The following is an 18,024-nucleotide window of genomic DNA, read 5'->3' on the forward strand; positions in this document are numbered from 1 at the left end:
TTCCAGCTTATTGATGGGGCTAACTGGGGCGAGGGATGATTGAGACAAGATTGAATGTTAGATTGAAGATTGAAGACTGAATGCGCTTTACAATTGTCTGTGTTTATCTTGTAAAATCTTCAGAATTCATTAAAAATATTCTTGAGAAAGAAATGCAAAGGCTGCACTGATTTCTAGTTATTCTAACTTAAAGGTCCAGTGTGGAGGATTTAGGGGGATATATTGGTAGAAATCGAATATATTTTGATGAGTATGTTTGAGCCTTTTGTATCTACACAGGGAGCAGGTCCTCGTCTGTGGAGATCGCCATGTTGCCTGCCAAACACTGGCTCTAGATAGAGCCATTTATAACTTTCGCATTGGCCCGCATAGTTCACAGAGAGGGTCGAAAAAACATTGATTTTTTTAAACATTAAACTGCTTTATTCTGTATTTTTGCCGGTTTAAATCAAATGGTCCATTTGTTCTGGAGAGGAAGAGACCTCTGCAGATAATTCAGCTCCTGCTAAAAACCTCCTGAACAATGAACACCAAAGGAATTCAAACTTAGAGAAATTTCAGCTGGTTGCAAACTGCAGTTGTCACTGCTTGATGCCATTGAATGCCCCTTCATCTTAAACACTGCTCCTCTTAGAAAAAAAAAGTATTTTGTAGCTGTAAACTGAAATACAAACTGCTGAAAAAAATCTTTCTCTATAAAAATCAATTAAATCTTCTGTACAGATATAGTAATATGTTACAGATGTAGTTTTTAAAATGTATTTTTATAAAGAGAAACATTTTAATTGAGCATAACACATCCATATTTGCTTACATGACAGTAATATTTGGCTGCTATTTAATGCAAATGTAAACATTTATGCAGCTGTACAGTTCAGACTCACTCTACATAAAGACATCCACTGCCTGCTTGTGAATAGAGCAATATACAGCTAAACTGTAAATGGAAGTCAGATTTATTTCCCTTGTTTGGGGGGAAATGATAAGGTTATTATTCCCCTGCTTTCGATCAGTATATCAGCATAGTGCAGAGTAACATTTTCTCCTCTCTCAGTAGGGAAAGTGACAGTTCGAGGCCTTGAGCCCAGAAACTGGCCCTCAGAACTGGGGATTAGATGGCTGCTCTGGTCTCTGTGTGTAGATAAGAGGACTCATCAATCCCAGTCTTAACACCATCTCTGCTCTCGAGTGGAGAGATTTGCAGCACAGTGAGCGCCTGCAAATGATGGTACAGAATACTGCATCGTTTCTACACAGGCGCTAAGTTAAAATAGTAATATCAAAAAAATATATATATTATTCACTTATTTTTATAGTTATATGTTTGGCAGATATGCTACTTGTAGTTTACAGTTCTAATTGGGAAAGACATAAAAACTGCATAAAAAGAAAATCTTTTCAGCCCAAGAATAAATACTTCCTGCAAATACTACAGATTGATCAAACAAGCAGTCTAAGATCTCTATTTGCTCAATCCATAGTGTTTCATAAACCATCTGTTTGAGCTTCCTGAACCTACAGAGTCCCAGAAGAGTGCCAGTCTGTACTCACCATGGTAGATGGTGCTGCTGTTGCTGCTGAGGTAGGATTCCACCAGCGGAGCCTGTTCCTCGCTCTGTTTGGTCCGACGAGTGCGAGATCTCCCGTCCACGTTAGACTGGACCATCAGAGGCTCCTGCCTCTTCTTCTTCTGCTTCTGTTCAATGAGCACCCGCTGTTGTGAAGGTTTCACGTACGTGCGCACATGCACACAAACATGCCCAAATAAAAAGAAAAATAATGAGGGCACAGTTTCAGGAAATTAAAGGAAAGTAATTATACGCACATCACACAGGTGCAAGGCTATTAGAAAACAGCGTAAATGAAGAAAAAGTAACACCTGCACACTTGCTTGCTTTAGATCAGTGGGGTTTTTTTAACTTTTTGGGCCCAAGGCACACCAAAGTGCAAGCCAAAATCTCAAGGCACACCTGTATTTATATCTGTGCACAATAGCTTCTATAATGTGTGGTGTCACTCTTATCTCAACATAGACAATAAAAACAAGACAAAAGAAGACAGGTAGCTTTCATGATACCGTCTACTGACAGTTTTTGTTCTCTTTTCTTTCAGTGGCAGGTCGTCGTCGCTGGTGCTTTGTTGTAATTTGCTCCATACAATAAAGTAATCCATTGTCCCACTCACGGCGTTCTCCTTTTAATTATTATCATCCTTCACGCTGGCTGCCAATCAGGGCCTTTGATGTGTCATACACTTATAATTCCCACGCACGAACGGTGACAAATGGGTTCCCCGTGAAGGTTTTTCTAAATTGAATTTAATTACATTACATTTAGCTAGAGTTTGCCTCTTTGGGAGTGCACAAAATACTGAAACATTCATAACTTTATGTAAAGGCCCAGTTGAATATTGCAATAATAAGGTATTGTTATCACAAAATCCCACGACACACCTGGATTGGCATCACGGCACACCATGTGAGAACCACTGCTTTAGATGGTTAACAGGTGGCTCGCTCAGTGTGTGACGTGCACTTGTAGATAAAATATAGGCCTATATTAATGAAGGTTCATTAGGACGGTTTTGTATTTCTCTGTAATGTAGCACAGTGTTAACAATGTTACTGATACTATTCTTTCTCACACCTTCAACTCAAACCATTGTGTTGCCCCGCCCAGAATATATAACTTAATAATTAAATTCATATTGTAAACATGCGGGTGACTAGTCGACTAATGGCCCTAAATGACAACTATTGGTTGACTAGGACAATTCGTAGTTGGGGACAACCTTAGTGGGTAGTATGTGTAAATCAACTATGGTGAACTTCCCTCCATTTTGTTCAGTGTCCACATCTCCCTGCTTATCTGTCAGCTTAAACGTGTCAATCTGCGGGTGCTCGAACTACAGACTGTACTTCTGCATTTTCATATATCTGTAACCATGGACACAAAGATTATAGAAGTGGATGGAGAAAAACCCCCACCCCTTTCTCTCTGTCTCTCAAATGTAGATCAAACGGTAAAACTGGGCAGTGTCGATCAAACAACCACCAAGACTCTGTTACTGTATTGCCTATTTCTCGCCTAAAATGTCTTTAGAAGCATATTTCAGTTCACTGTTTGGCCGTATTGTTTTTTACCAGCCGGCAGCCATATTGCACAATGTCGCTCACTAGTGCACAGTGCATTTTGGTAGTTTCTTCTACTGCATAGACAGCCCAGTTTTATGACAAGACAAGCATCTCTCCAGTTGCACAATACTTCTTTAACCATCAAACCCATGCCCTGTGTAAACGTACCTATTGTTATCACTGTCTTGGCATAAAACTGAGCTTTGCAGGGGATACTGTGGCTCCAAAGCTCTGCTTCCTGAAATCTCCACTAATAGAAACCTTCAATATTTGATGAGCTCTGGTTTGAGGATGTGCATATAGCTGACAGTCGGTCCAGATGAATAGCTATATCCAGCCCCCGGTCAAAGTGGTTTGGACAGCTCATCCTTAAACATCTTCAGTTGCTTGTGCTGGCTCAAAAGATTTGTCCAAGACTGTGTTATTACCAAAAGTCTGTATGAGGGTAGCTCACAAGGAATATGATGCCTCATAAGTTATTATCATAAACAAATTTGGTTTAAAACAGTATTGTGTTACGTTTCAGGACTGTTTTTACTGCAAGAGTAGAGTAAAGCTTTGCCTCTAATTGATACTGACATGGTTTTCTGATTATAAGTTGGGTAATCTTAAACAATTAGCAGCTAAATTATTACATGATAACTCAGTGAGGCAATTTTGTTTAGAAATGTATCATACACAGATATGTACAAACACTTGTTTGGTGACTGTCAGGTTAAATACAGCCATGCAGATACAGAGGTTATATTATATCATGGCTTTTTGCAGTCATTGGTGCTTACTTCAGTGACCTCTGTGCTAATGTATTTTCATTTTCACTTAAATTATTCCTATAATCATATATTACAGGAGGGGTGTAACTTCTTTCATTTGCTTAAGCTGTATATATAATGCACACCAATAGACTGACAATTTCTATGATGGTAGATGTGGTTAATGACGCTGTCGGCAAAGCAGTAATGATTGCGCTAAGTGGCTAATGGGCATGTAGCTACTTCCATGTTTCAGATGATACGTCATGTTTGTAGTCGACAAATGAAGATGAGTTTACATATCACCTTGGGTTTGTCCTTCACCTTCTCAAAATGATCCTACACTTTAGATTTCCTGCCCGACATGTTATTAACTAGCCTGTGGAATAACCGCAGGCATCAGTCCTGTCTGACTGCTGAGTGTGGCCACTTCCTGTGTCAGTCCTCCTAATAAGAGTTTCACGTTTTGTTTTTTTTTCCTGTGACTAAGCAACTAATGAAATCTTGTCGACTAATGACGTTTCTGGTCGACTAAAATTTGGTCGATGATTATGGGGCAGCCCTAAAATCTGCAAAGTATCCCTTTAAAGTTTTGACTTGTGGGTAAGACACAGGTTTAAAATGCAGCTACAAGCAAGCTTCTCTCCCTTTTAACTAATTGGTTACTTACAAACAATGACAATGATATTTTGTCACTTTAAACCTTGTCTGAATCTCAAAAAAATTGCAGAAACCAGCTGAATGAAGAGTAAAATCATGAACTAATATATTTTCCTGCCTCAATAAATCGTTAATCCAAACATTAATTGACTCTTGACACGCTTGCTCATTAAAACTCCGCTCAGAGAGATAACAAGTCCTGGCTGGCCATTTGTGGCCTCATGATGGAGCAGCGGAAGTTTGTGTCATGATAAAACTGCCCTGTTATAATTGATTTTGCCGCTGTGTTACTCTATTATCAGAACTGCAGGAGGAGCAGTAAAGACTTACCTGTCTGTCCAGTTTCTGCTGTCGGAGGTTGGTGCCCTCATCATCTAAAGTGCTGCAAAGAAAAGAGCAGAGAGAGGAGGGAGGGGAGGGAGGGGGGGGGGGGTAGTGTTAAAATGATGCAAAGTGCTCTTCGGCTGTTTATGATGTTTATAATGTAATAAAGACATTTTCCAAAATGCTTCAGTTAATTCACTCTCTACTCCGAAACTGCAGCAGAAGGTTGAACACTTGCACTATCTGACTGTGTTTTAGCTTCACTGCCTTTAATAAACAATATGTGGTAATGAAGCAGGAAACAGTGTGTTTGTTTCTGCTGTGAGACATTTTGTTCTCACATTGAGACCTAAATTAACCTCATGGCTGTTATTATCTCCGCACACCCCGAATGCATTGGCTTATTATTCCCTGAAAAACAAAAGGAGTATTTGTGAGTGTATAATAATTATATAAAAGGTGTTATGATAGCTTTGTGCATTCTTATCTTTAAGACTGCAACAATGTGGGACTATAAAAGGATTAAAAGTATTAGAGAAGATTTGCTGGTCTTATTTTTTGGGGTGTTTAACTGAAAAGCCTTATCTTACTGCATGTGCTTATCTGGTGTATATTTTTCTGACACAAACAGTTGCTTATGGACTTAATGAATTTAAAAGCCAGTCCCTGTCGTACCCTTCATTTCACTGACATACTTTTGCCCACATGCTTAAGTTCTGATCAAAGCACTTTTCTATGAATAAATGAAGCCTATCCCAGCTGACTGGGCGAGAGGCAGGGTACACCCTGGACACATAGAGACAGACAACCACTCACACTCACATTCACACCTACAGGCAATTTAGAGTCACCAATTAACCTGCATGTCTTTGGACTGTGGGAGGAAGCCGGAGTACCCTGAGAAAACCCACACTGACAAGGGAAGAACACGCAAACTCCGCACAGAAGGGCTCCCCCACCCCGGGTTCAGCGTCATCAACAGCTCCTCCCACAAGTCATCAACAGCCCCTCCCGTTGTGGAAGGCTGCTTCGGTCTGTTTAAAGGGTTCCGCCAATATGACTACCCTACAAGGCGGAAAATTGGGCACCTCGGATCAACTCGCCAATCCGGCTCTGTGTGTCTAAACACTTGCAGCTTGCCGGCAAAACGGCCCAACATTCACGGAAAATCTGACAGTGAAAAAGGGGCCTAAGATACAAAGTCCAATACACAAAACGTACCAGTCAGTTGTACAATAAGTGCAAATGAGGACACAGCAGCTAACAGTGTCGTAGCGTCTTGGATAAAGGTGTTTATATCTTCTGGGTGGCTCATAAAATTTCCACTGAAGCAGTTTAATAAGAATATATGTACTTTGATAAATACAGCCCTTTAAAAAGAACTCCCCCTCAAAATCAAGTGGCAGGGCTCTTATAAAGCTGTCACTTTTTCTCTTCGAGTACAACAGCAACATAATCAGAGGCATCACTTGAGCATGATGCTGTAAGTGATGTCATGGAGTCCAGAGGAAAAAACATATTATGAAGCTGTCCCGGATCATTAGAGAGAGAAGAGGAACAGTTTGAGATGTCCTTGGTTTCCGTCGCTGACTTGATAAGACATCCTGAGTTTTACCAGAGAAGAGCCACAGAGCTCCTTCCTCAAACATGTCCGATTTACTAAAAAACTCCTCCTTTCACTGAGACACTGCTTTATTTCCTTGAGACCCGTAATTTGATTTCAGGATGGTTTTCCTCGCAGCAGACGGATTATGAAATGTTAAATAGGCCATTACATGCCTTATAAGTTCATTTGCATTTGCACAGCTTTAAAAAACTGTTGCAGCTGAGATTTTGCAAAAGTGACAAGAAGGCGTAAAAAGAAGTGAGTGTGAGTGGAGGTGCATGTGCAGATCTGCTCAGCTACGTCAACAGAGATTAAATTTTAACTGCAGCAAACAACATTTTTGACTGTTTTCTTTTGATGCATAGCTCACATGGAGGAGTCTGCACCAGAGAACATACAGACAGAAGTGTCTGCCACGATAAAGGCGAGACAGAGGGTGTAATGATGGCAGGTGTCGTATGCTGTATACACTGTAAAAGCCCTTTGAGGCACATTTATGATTTTGGGCTAGCTGAACAGCAGATATTCTCCACCTACACACTTTACCTTTCAAGACAAAGGATTTGATAGATGAAAGAGATTTTGCCTGTGCAGTATCACCACAAACTGCTTAAACGGACATTGTTAGCTACAGTAATCACCCCCTCAGTCCTACTAGCGTGAGTGTCTTTCAGCAGGTTATCCTGTTGGTGTTGCAGGGGAATGTGACAAATGTGACAGATGCTACTATCCGTGTGTACGTCTGCATCTTTTATATCTCTCAAAAGCATTCTTGTGTCCTCTGCAGCACATTTAATGTCTGATGCAATGCACAGAGAAAGCAAGGACAAAAGGAAATCACGGCGGATTCATCGCAAGAGCATCATCACATCCCAATGGCACAGACGGCACAATACCAAGCACACACCTGATCTCAGCCTCTGGAAATGATTCTCTGCTTTCCTGAGCAGATTGTTCGAAAACAGCTGGGAAATATCTTTCTCTACAAGAACACCAGTATTGACTTGAGCATAATTTGATTTGGTGGTGCACTGCGCCCTGACATAATGCCACCGGCCTAAGCAAATGCCTTAAAGGTCAGTGTTGGTAAAATGAATGTCTAAATGATTTCAGCAAGTTGGCCACTGTTTCTCTCTCCACCGCAGAATGCTTTAAGTGAAGAACACATGGATAAATGCACAGGTGTTTTCAGAGCTGCCTTCTTCGTATGATAATCTGTGAAGGAGCAAGCATTAACATAGCGGGACAAACATTATAGTCACTACTTGCACAGAGGTAGAATAAAAACCCAAGTTACAGTGTAATAACTACCTAGAGAAAATGTGATCATAATACATTGTGCACAATGTAAGGATGATGATGATGATGGAACAGGTGAGAGCAATATCTTTTAAAATTTTGCATATTTAAAGCTAGGTTAGAATGTGAGTGTGAATGGTTGTCTGTCTATATGTGTCAGCCCTGCTATAGTCTGGCGAGTGGTGACCTGCCCAGGGTGTACCCCACCTCTCGCCCATTGTCAGCTGGGATAGGCTCCAGCCCCCTATGACACCTAACAGGATAAGCGGTTACAAAAAATGAATGAATGAATGAATGAATATTTAAAGCTATAGTAGGTTACTTTTTGTTATATTTGCTGAAACTATAACTACATCCACACAGTATAATCTGTCATAATAAATTGTGTTCCTCTGCCTCCTCAAAGTGCTTCTGAAGGCCTTTGCAAGAAATCACCACACATGAAAGAAAACAACCAATCAGAGCACAAGAGTCTCAAATGCTGTTGTCAATCATGTCAGTCACAGCTCCTGACTTGTGGTCAAATTGTGAAACTAGGCAGCACTGCTCAAATACGAATCAAGATTCTGTCACTCCATTGCCGATTTTTCACCTCTAATGTTTTCAGAAACATATTTTAGTGTACTGTTTAGCTGTAAAACGAGAAAGTTGGTCCGGCCGGTGGATGGTGCTTTGTTGTGGCCAGACTGTTTTCAACATGGCAGCTGGGTCACAAACTTTCTCATATCACAGCTAAACAGTGCACTAAAATTTGTTTCTGGAAACATCAGAGGTGAGAAATAGGCAATGCAGTTACAGAGTCTTGATTTGTATTTGATCAGCGCTGCCTAGTTTGACAGTTTGACCACGGTTCAGGAACAATGACTGACAGCAATAACAAGATCATGATTGACAACAGCGTTAGAGAAAGATCTTGACCACCTGCCATGTTAAAAATAGTCAGGAAAAAACGAAGCACCACTCGCCAGCCGAACCAACTTTCTTGGTTTACAGCTAAACAGTACACTAAAATTTGTTTCTGGAAACATCAGAGGTAAGAAACAGGCAATGCAGTAACAGAATCTTGATTTATATTTGATCAGCTCTGCCTAGTTTGACAGTTTGACTGCAGTTCATGAGCTGTGACTGACATGACTGACGGCTGTGTTACAGACTGCTCGGCTCTGATTGGTTGTTTTCATTTAGCAGTGATAGATTTTGACAAACGTCATTAGAAGCGCTTTGAGGAGGCAGAGGCTTTTCTTTCTCCACAGATTATCTGTCTCACGTACTGCTGTGTGGATGTAGTGACAGAACTGTGGCTTTAAAGGATTAATCAAATATCAGAATCAACACTGATTGATTTTCTTTCAATGTACTAATCGATTACAAGACCAGTTGTTTTCGGAGCATGTGAAATGCCTGCCATCTTGCTAAAAAGCATCACTTGATATTTAGGGAGAGGAAATTTTAGTTCTATGCTTGAGACAAAATGAAGGAAAACAGAAGCGACAACAGAATAATGAGGTTATTTCCTACTAACTTACTTTTATTGAGCAGCATTATTTTTCATCAAACTGTTAATTTAAAAAAACAATGTATTTTCTTCTGGGGTTTTTCAGGACTTTAAAATATAATGTATAATGTTGAGTCAGCGCCAGACCTCGCACACTCAGCACCCTAGGCAAGCTTCCCCTAGCGCCCCCCCTCTGGCTGGCGCCCTAGGCAGCTGCCTATGTTGCCTTTAAGACGACCCGCCAGTCTGATGATGTAATTAAAAAATTAGCATTGCTCTTAACTTTAAACCTTCCACTTCCAGTGCCCCCTGATTAAACAGCTTTTAATTCAGAGTGACCCTGAGTACACCTGCTGTGTGTGTGTGTGTGTGTGTGTGTGTGTGTGTGTGTGTGTGTGTGTGTGTGTGTGTGTGTGTGTGTGTGTGTGTGTGTGTGGGAGTTTGTTCACCCGTCTGTCTCTGCTTGGAAGAATAAGTGAAACTCATCTCGTGTAAACAACTACAGCTCGGGCTAAGCAAAACAACAACAAATCCAATTATGAATGAATTCGTGACAACATGTCTTCCACAAACAAAGTTATAATATGACAGATGCCAGTCTTTCTCTGTAATATTGTTAAACATCATCTCCATGCCGACAACAGCGCTCCATTTCCACATTAGAGCTTTTCTTGCATTTGTGCTGTTGTGCTAAGTTTTTAGTAAATTTGAATCAAATCATTAGAAACTGCACAAACTTCAACTACAACATTCATCAGGGGTTTGTGGACGTCACAGATCCCTGCTGCTGTGGAAGATCAAACCAGAATTTTACTGTGCCGCCCCCACTGTGCTGCCTCACTGATTGTACCTTCAGCTCATTTGGCCGGGCATTTTGGAGACCCCCTGAGAAACCTCAACGGATCCTAATTAGAGGTCAATGAGAGGTTTTCTCCAGAAGACGTAGGGAGAACGATCAACCGCAGGAAATAAAATGACGGAAGATGAAGGGAGAAGTTGTCTGCTGATGTGTGGTGTGTGAGAAAATGATGTTGTTTTCCAGCAGTCTTAACTATGACTGAAATTGCTTTACAGGCGTGATGTTTTATTTAAATGCAAATGCGGATTGTGACAAAGTGTTTCCTAACCCTTGCATATGACACTGTGTTACATATGCAGCTCGTGACTTTTTGCAGGTTCTTAATGAATGCACAAGTCTCTTACTTTTCATTCTATTACCTTCTGAGTAATGTGCCTATGTTTAAAAGCCATTTTTTACTCTCAACATTTTAAAAACCTTTCATGCATAGCCTACTGCCTGAAGACGTATAAATAATGTGACATCCGAATGATCAATGGCCATATAGGTGCATGTATTTCCATAATGAATTTGGTTGGTTACACAGTGCTCATTGCAGGGCTGATAGTTGCAACATAATTAAAAGCAGAATACATTTCAAACTTAGTATTTTAATTACAATTTTCCATTCTTCATTTGTCAGTTTGTTATCTCTCAGCTTGATTAATGCCACTAGCTACAAATACGTTTTCATTTCCTGTTAAGTGTTACCGCTGCACGATAAATAAAGCGAACAGGTGGTTTGTGAGAGTTTTATACTCCTCATACCTCCGTCAAAAGCCTCAGCGTGACAGTGACAGTGACGGTGACGGTGGGTAGTCACTGCCGCAGCTACAGCACGCAGGATCAGTAAATCAGTGAATATTCTGTCTACCTGTAACTCTGCACTGTCGACTCCAGTTTGACAACAAAGGCCCACACAGATGCAATGAAAATGTATTTACCTCCCACTCTCTGTCAGACATACAGACAAACAAAGCACTCCATGTCTGCAATCACAGTAATCAAGTGTGTGAATAGGCATCAGACAGGAAGATAATGACACAAACAGAGCTGTGCCTGCGGAGGTCAAACAGCTCGTTATTGTGGAGAGTCTCTGGTCACTCTTGCTCTGCAACACACCGATAGTGAGGTTTACAGGAGGCTTTATAATCTATTTAAAGGTGCAAGGAGGACAAAAAATATCAAGTATGAAGAAGGAAGGCTCTGTACGCTATTGATGAAGCCATAATTTTGGTTTCAAGACCATCATAAGATCAGGTGATCATCTAGTGAAAAAATGCTTGTATCTATTATTAAATAATTGTGGATCTAAGTGTGCAAAGGCATCTTTTTCCATTCAAAATTATTATATATTTTTAAGCTGTTGAACTATTTGGTTGCTTTTTATCTGCTTATGTTTGAAGGCAATGATCCAATCCATCATAGTGTTTGACTATCTCTATGCCTGTATCTAAATTCAAATGTATTTGTAAATTACTGTTATTCAACATTATGAAAGCAGAAAATAATACATTTGTATAGCTAGCATTTAAGGATCAGATTTATGTTTATTTTTTCCATTTATTTACAATAACATGTTACAGAGCTAGGATAGGAAGTTTCGGTAATGAAAATTAAGTTTGGCATTTACAAAAGAAAATATGGAGAACATGAAAAAAACCCACATACATTAAAATTTATTATTTTTATACATATATTTTGCATTCTGACATTTTCCAATGACAATCTTATGATTTTCTTTTCTTTTTCTTTTCAAATTTCTGTTGCAGTTTTGGTGTGGAGGGGAGGAGTTATTAGGGAGGGGGCAAGGACAGTGTGATACACATAGAATCTGCATACCAAGGAGAGAAAGTCTCTTGTGGACCTGCAGTCGTTGGCGAGTGACATGACCAAAAAATTGGACGATTGTCATTGAAAAACACACCCGAAAAACAAACTAAAACAATTTTAATGGGTCTGTTTTGTTTTTCAGTGGAACTTTGTTCAGTGCAAATGTTTCCCTGTTCAATGCCAAATTTTATTTTCATGCCATCACTTACTGTCATGGCTCTACACTCTAAAAAATATTTCCTGGTTCAACTTAAACAAATTAAGGTAACAGTTTCCATGTATCTTTTTAAGTACTTTCATCTCATTATTGAGCCAGTCTTTTATCATAATCTGACAAACTTAATTAGTTAAGTAAAACTAACATGATTTGCTTTGACCTGGAAAAGCTTGATTAAGTTAAACAACCTTAATTTTTATCCAAAAGTTGTGGTGCTATTTAGTTGTCTAATTATTTTATTGAAGGTATTATAACTTATTTATCTTAATGCCATCCTATCCAAAAACGTCAAAAATGTTTTGATTGTGAGCAGCTTCTTAAAATTGTCAGTTGTCAACTGACTAAAACAGTGTAATGTAACAAACATAGTTTTTATGCTTCTTTATTTTATACATTAACCACTGTAATTGTAATTTCATTTTCTTTGTGTATTCTTTGTGTTTTCAACTACTTCAGATGTCTAGACCTCTTAACCTCCCACCCAGATACAAAAACCTGCAGGATACGCACACCTTAAGAGGCGTTCCTCAGGTATAAATGTTTTAGGCTTTCCCATGTTCGGGGTCTTTCTTCATTCTGACCACTCGTGTGTTGATTGACCTTTTCTTTGCAAAGAAAATAAAAACCTTGTCGGCCAGCAGAAGCTCTATTTCATTCTTCACCAGCAGCAGAGAATTTCCACAACACCACTAACCCCAAGAATCATTTTCCGTAACTGGTCGAGTTTAAGATGGCGATGTTAAGATCCTGATGCTGTGAGATATAGGACTGATTTTGATCTCTTCTTAATAAAATAACATTGAAACACTGGCTGTTGATCTCGTTACACCTTTTTTTAAGCATAAATTTAATGAAAGTTTTCAATTTGGACACAAATTAGTGGATTTTTCATTCACTCAGTCAGCCATAAGTGAATCTGACATTCAGGGAAGTGAAGGATTTGGCTGTTCACTGAGACTCCTCTTCACACTTTTAAAATAGTTCTACATGCATCACCAGGCTTTATATGTGTGACCATCACTGGCTGATTCAATGGCAGCAGCACCTGGCAAGACTAGAGGACAATCCAAGTGTGCACACTAAAGCAGGTTTAATTTACATCTGCATGCAATGCATGAAATTTGATCGTGGGAACAATAATCTGATGAGCACTGCAACAACCCAACTGACCTTATCAGTAAATAATGAAGCTAATATTGACAGAATGTGACAGTATAAGAAAACTAACACATATAGTGGCTGTAAACAGCATATGTATTGTATTAACGAACCTCAGAAAAGATACTCTGAAAAAGTAATGTGTAATAATGCAATGTAATAACTGTACGTGCATTTTGATGATATACCAATTTCACTTTCTTTTTTTTAAGAGTTTGCCATTTCTGCTGTCCTCCCTGGGTTCCCATGGCATTAGAAAAGAGGAAAGATCTAGAGATTTGCTCCTCACAGGGAAAAAATATTTAACTGCTGTTGTGTGTGTGTGTGTGTGTGTGTGTGTGTGTGTGTGTTTTGTGAGCTATATTTTTTTCATCATTTCGTTAATTTCTGCGAATGCATGCACAGTATATCTCTAATGAGGTGAGAGAGCTACACAGTGCAGCTGTCTCCTCCAACTCTGCACACAGGCCCATGCATTTTTCATGGCAGCTTTACTGGATGAGGGAAAAACTGCTCATTGAAGGAGCCACCAATCTGTCTGCCACGACCCTCTCACTGACACTCAAACACTAAAAGAGATCATTTAGGACACTGGGAGTGGTTAATGTCTTGTTTATATATATATATATTATCCCCTATTGAAATCCAGCTTTGAGCACATTTTTCTTGAACAGAAAGTGAAGGAGTAAGAAGGCAAAAATGTGCAACGACCCAATAAATACTATTTGTTCTTCCTACTACTTCATCAGTCATTAATAATCTCTTTATGTTTTTTTAATGACTTTATAAAATGCTTTTGTATCAACCTTATTTTCTGTGATACCTGAATGTTGGCATCTCCAGTCTTTAGAAGTTTAATTTCATTCTGAAATCCATGAACTGCCACCGTAACTTATAGCAACCATGAGCCAATGGCATCAAAGTAAGCAGGGAAACCATGGCAATGGGTATTCAATCAGGGGAACGAGCCAGCAGCAGTACTGCACTTGAAACGATGAAAGCAGATGTAGGTTTCAGAGCAAGATGCTAAAAAGCTCATGCATGCTCTCACTTTTCTTATTCACAAGAAAATACTTTGCTGCAAATGGGAGGATCATATTTCAAGCAGCATGCAATATGTATCATATTTGCACACATATACGTGAATCACACACTCTCACACAAAGGCAGGAACAACTTCTGTGATTTCTACATTTGAACTACTTCCTTTGAATCCAATAAAACAGCTTTTTTTAATTAAATTATAAGCAGGTTTTACACATGAGCAGTTTAATAGTGCAAGAAAAGGGGACATTCTTGTGCCTGTGAACCACACTGAGACCTCAATAGTTATGCAGCTGAAATTCTGGGATTCACTTTTGCATTATTTATATATTTTTTCCTGTGGTGCTCCTTTGAAAAAAAAAAGAGAAATCATAAATACATACACATTTATTAGCAAAACAAGAATATAATGCCACCAAAAAATTAAAAAAAAAAATCCTGTCTCCATCCACACTGTTTGCTTTTATTGTGCCATTCAATGTTCCCTTATTAGTCTGATCTCCTTGTCAGACACTCACATGACTGAACACCCGCTCATATACACACACATGCACACACTGCTTCATGAAAAAAAATAAGAAGAAGAAGAACACTGTGCCCTCTTTCTCCCGTGTTTCCAGGCATGTGGTACAGTACCTGTAGGGGATCCAGTCGGAGGAGTGCTTGGAGCTCATTCTGTATCAATCACTCTGACTGCTGCTGCCTAACTGCGAGGCTAACGGCCTGCAACAGCACCAGTGCAAGTGTCTACGGGGGTCTGAGGACAGCGATCACAGCCAGAGAGCCCACATCGCCTGTTCATCCTCTGCACGCAGCCCTGTATTCCCCCAAGCCTGCCTGTGCTCCTTCGTATTTCCCCTTCGCTGTGGGGCAGCAGATGACTAACAATCCAGACGGACAGCCGCACTCCTCAGTGATGCACACCGAGCGCATGAAATAGCCGTTTTCTTCTCTCCCATGTGTAACGCATCCAGTCAATGCCTCTCCTCTTCTCCTCTCCCATCCACCTCCTCTGCTCCTGCTCTGCGCTGGCTCTCTTCCCTCGCTCTCACTCAGTGGGCTCTATCTAAATCTCCCTCCGTTTCTTGCCCTTTAAATCCCCCCCCCCACCCTTCCCTTTTCCTTCCTCTCTGTCCAAATCTCGCACTGTGCCTCTCTACCCAATCTATCTCTCGTTATCTCTCGTGTAGCATCACCTACAGCACCATCCAGTGCGCAGCCTTAAGCAAAAAAGGTTATAGAGAGTCCCCCTTTGTCTTCCCTCTTTGATGTTCCTTCTCAGCTATTCCTGTACAGTGCCCCCCCCCCCCCCCCTTCTCCATAATGCAACCACACAAACTCTCTTTCTGCTTCTTCCCTGCACACACTGTGTTGCACGAGGCATGTAAAGCAGGGACTCAGATGTGTTTTCTGGACCATAATTTATTTATTCTCTCAGAGCAAGAGGCATTAGCATATGACTAGTGTTAACAGCCTTTAATTCAACACTCTCTCCAGTCAGACAAAGGCACCCTGTGATAGTGCCACAGCTCTGAACCTCTCTCACACACATCTGCTTCCGCCCTCCGTGTGCCGCCCCTCACTGTCACCACACAAACACACATCACTCACTGTGTTCCCAGGGTTATTCAGGAGTCCATCTATAGACAGTTAAACCAAGCGGCTTCCTTGTGACAAAACTGCTCCACAAGGAGTTGATTCATGTCAACTCCATCGGCAAACATCTCTAGTTTTAAGGTGTGTGTGATCCACGCATGTGCTGATTTTAAGAAATCTGAAACAATCCTGAAATTATTCAGGGGAGCAAAATCTCTTTGCTCGTGGGTACAGATGAAAGCATCTTACCAGCCACTGTCTCCCTGCAAAACAGCCTCAAGCTAGATCTTTTATTTGCTGTATTTCATCATCCATGTGTTGCACCAGTTCCTGTTATGTATTCAGATGGATTCAGGACATTCAGTGCACCAAACCATTCTGAAACCCACAAATGCACTGAAGTGCTACACACACACACACACACACACACACACACACATACACGTGTATGATTGCCAGGGCGTTTGTGCTGTGATGACGCTTACAGTAAGTTCGTTCTCCCAAGGTCAGAACTCATGTGCTGATGTAATAAGGCATTGTGCAGAATGTTATTTAAGCAAAGACTGATCAAACATTGGAGTCACGCATTCAAGCATCTTACTTCAATTATTTATCGCATGCCTACAAAGAAGCATCTCTGATAGAGTTCAGTGGTAGATGCCAAAGTAAACAAGGGAGGAACTGAAATGTCGATGAAGTCCATGACAAAAATAACAATTTAGTATCATATAAATGTAGTGCTGGGCTTTTTTCTAAAATATAAATTCTGATTACACACCTACGACTCATTTAAAACATGTAAATACTATTTAACATTGTTATCTTTTTCATAGTTTTGAAGTCACATATGACAGAGGACAGCAAACTGACATACTGCATGACAGAATGATGTCAGGGGAAGGGGGCGTACAGAATAAACACGATAAAATTCATTCATGAACCATTTTCCCTGGATAAGATCTTATAAAAATCCAGGGTCCATCATCTCCATGCTCATATTCACAAAGAGCTGAAGCTGCTTGTTCCATTGATAATACATCCATACAGTCTTTCAACCAATTATCTATACTAAAACAATTTGATTTGTGTGATTTCCAATTCATCATAATGACACGTTTAACTGACACAAAAGCAAGCGAGGCAGTAATGCGGTGTGTAAAGGCTTCGACTGCATAATTTCTATCCTTGTGCCTAAGAGGCAGACTGTTGGAAACCGCGGTATTGTCACATCCAGGATAGAAGACAAACTTAATATCATGTTGTCCCAAAAACATCTAACTGAGTTGCATGAGTGATCCTGCCTCACCACAGTCATGCCAACATGAATGTGAAAGGGAGTGATCTGCATGGTGTAATATACGCCCTATGCACCACTTTCATTTGTAAAATTTTGTATCAAGCAAATTTGAATACCATTGTTGTGTGTACTGGGACAGACTCCCACTGGGCTGAGGTCAGGGTTGCACAAAGTCCCTCTCCTACCGATGTTTGATGGAAGCTAGGCTGTCTGAAGAGGCGAGGCACAATGACCCATACACTGCAGAAACAACTCTCCTTCCCAAGGCAGTATTATTAAATTCTCTATTGAGCCCCGTGGACATATTCTTTGAGATGACTGACCTTCAGATTGATCTTAACTGTAGGTATGACAAAAATTCAGCATTTATTAAATTACATGACTTTTTCAACTCGTAAATGAAAACATGAATCACACATCTATTCTTCAGGTGAAGTGGTCAACACACTGCATGTTCCAGCCGAAACTACATATAACAAATCTGGCCAGAACTTGGTTTTATTCTCCATCTGTACCCAACAGCATCAAAGCCGACTGCAGCTTCTTTACAGCAAACATAATGAAACATTGATTGCATTCTCCAATGGTATGGCCTTTCAAAAATGTCAAGTCACAAAGGTGTTTCATTTTGACTCCAACAGAAAGAAACTGTTGACAATAGTAAAATAAATCAGCTTTCATGAAATTCCAAACAAATCGATCCCTCACACAGTGTTTCTCTCTCCAGGTCACAGACCAGCAGGGATGTTTAAATCAAACAGAGGAGCGAGGA

General features: G+C 40.2%; 1 protein-coding gene across 3 annotated transcripts in view; it reads right to left on the reverse strand.

Annotated features, from left to right (window-relative positions):
- Window positions 1–18,024, reverse strand: part of tub (TUB bipartite transcription factor) — a 78,158-nt gene that overhangs the window by 22,080 nt on the left and 38,054 nt on the right. For 2 of the 3 annotated variants that reach the window (XM_050050608.1, XM_050050597.1), the window contains exons 2-3: window positions 4,876–4,927; window positions 1,552–1,714 (exon numbers count right to left, since the gene is read on the reverse strand). In XM_050050608.1, the coding sequence (XP_049906565.1) occupies window positions 1,552–1,714; window positions 4,876–4,927 (215 nt within the window). Of the gene's footprint in view, window positions 1–1,551; window positions 1,715–4,875; window positions 4,928–14,995; window positions 15,365–18,024 lie in introns of those variants that run through there. The other variant, XM_050050616.1, reaches the window with a different exon arrangement.

Source organism: Epinephelus moara, chromosome 1 (assembly GCF_006386435.1).
Source record: "Epinephelus moara isolate mb chromosome 1, YSFRI_EMoa_1.0, whole genome shotgun sequence".
In the NCBI taxonomy this organism is placed as follows: Eukaryota; Metazoa; Chordata; class Actinopteri; order Perciformes; family Serranidae; genus Epinephelus; species Epinephelus moara.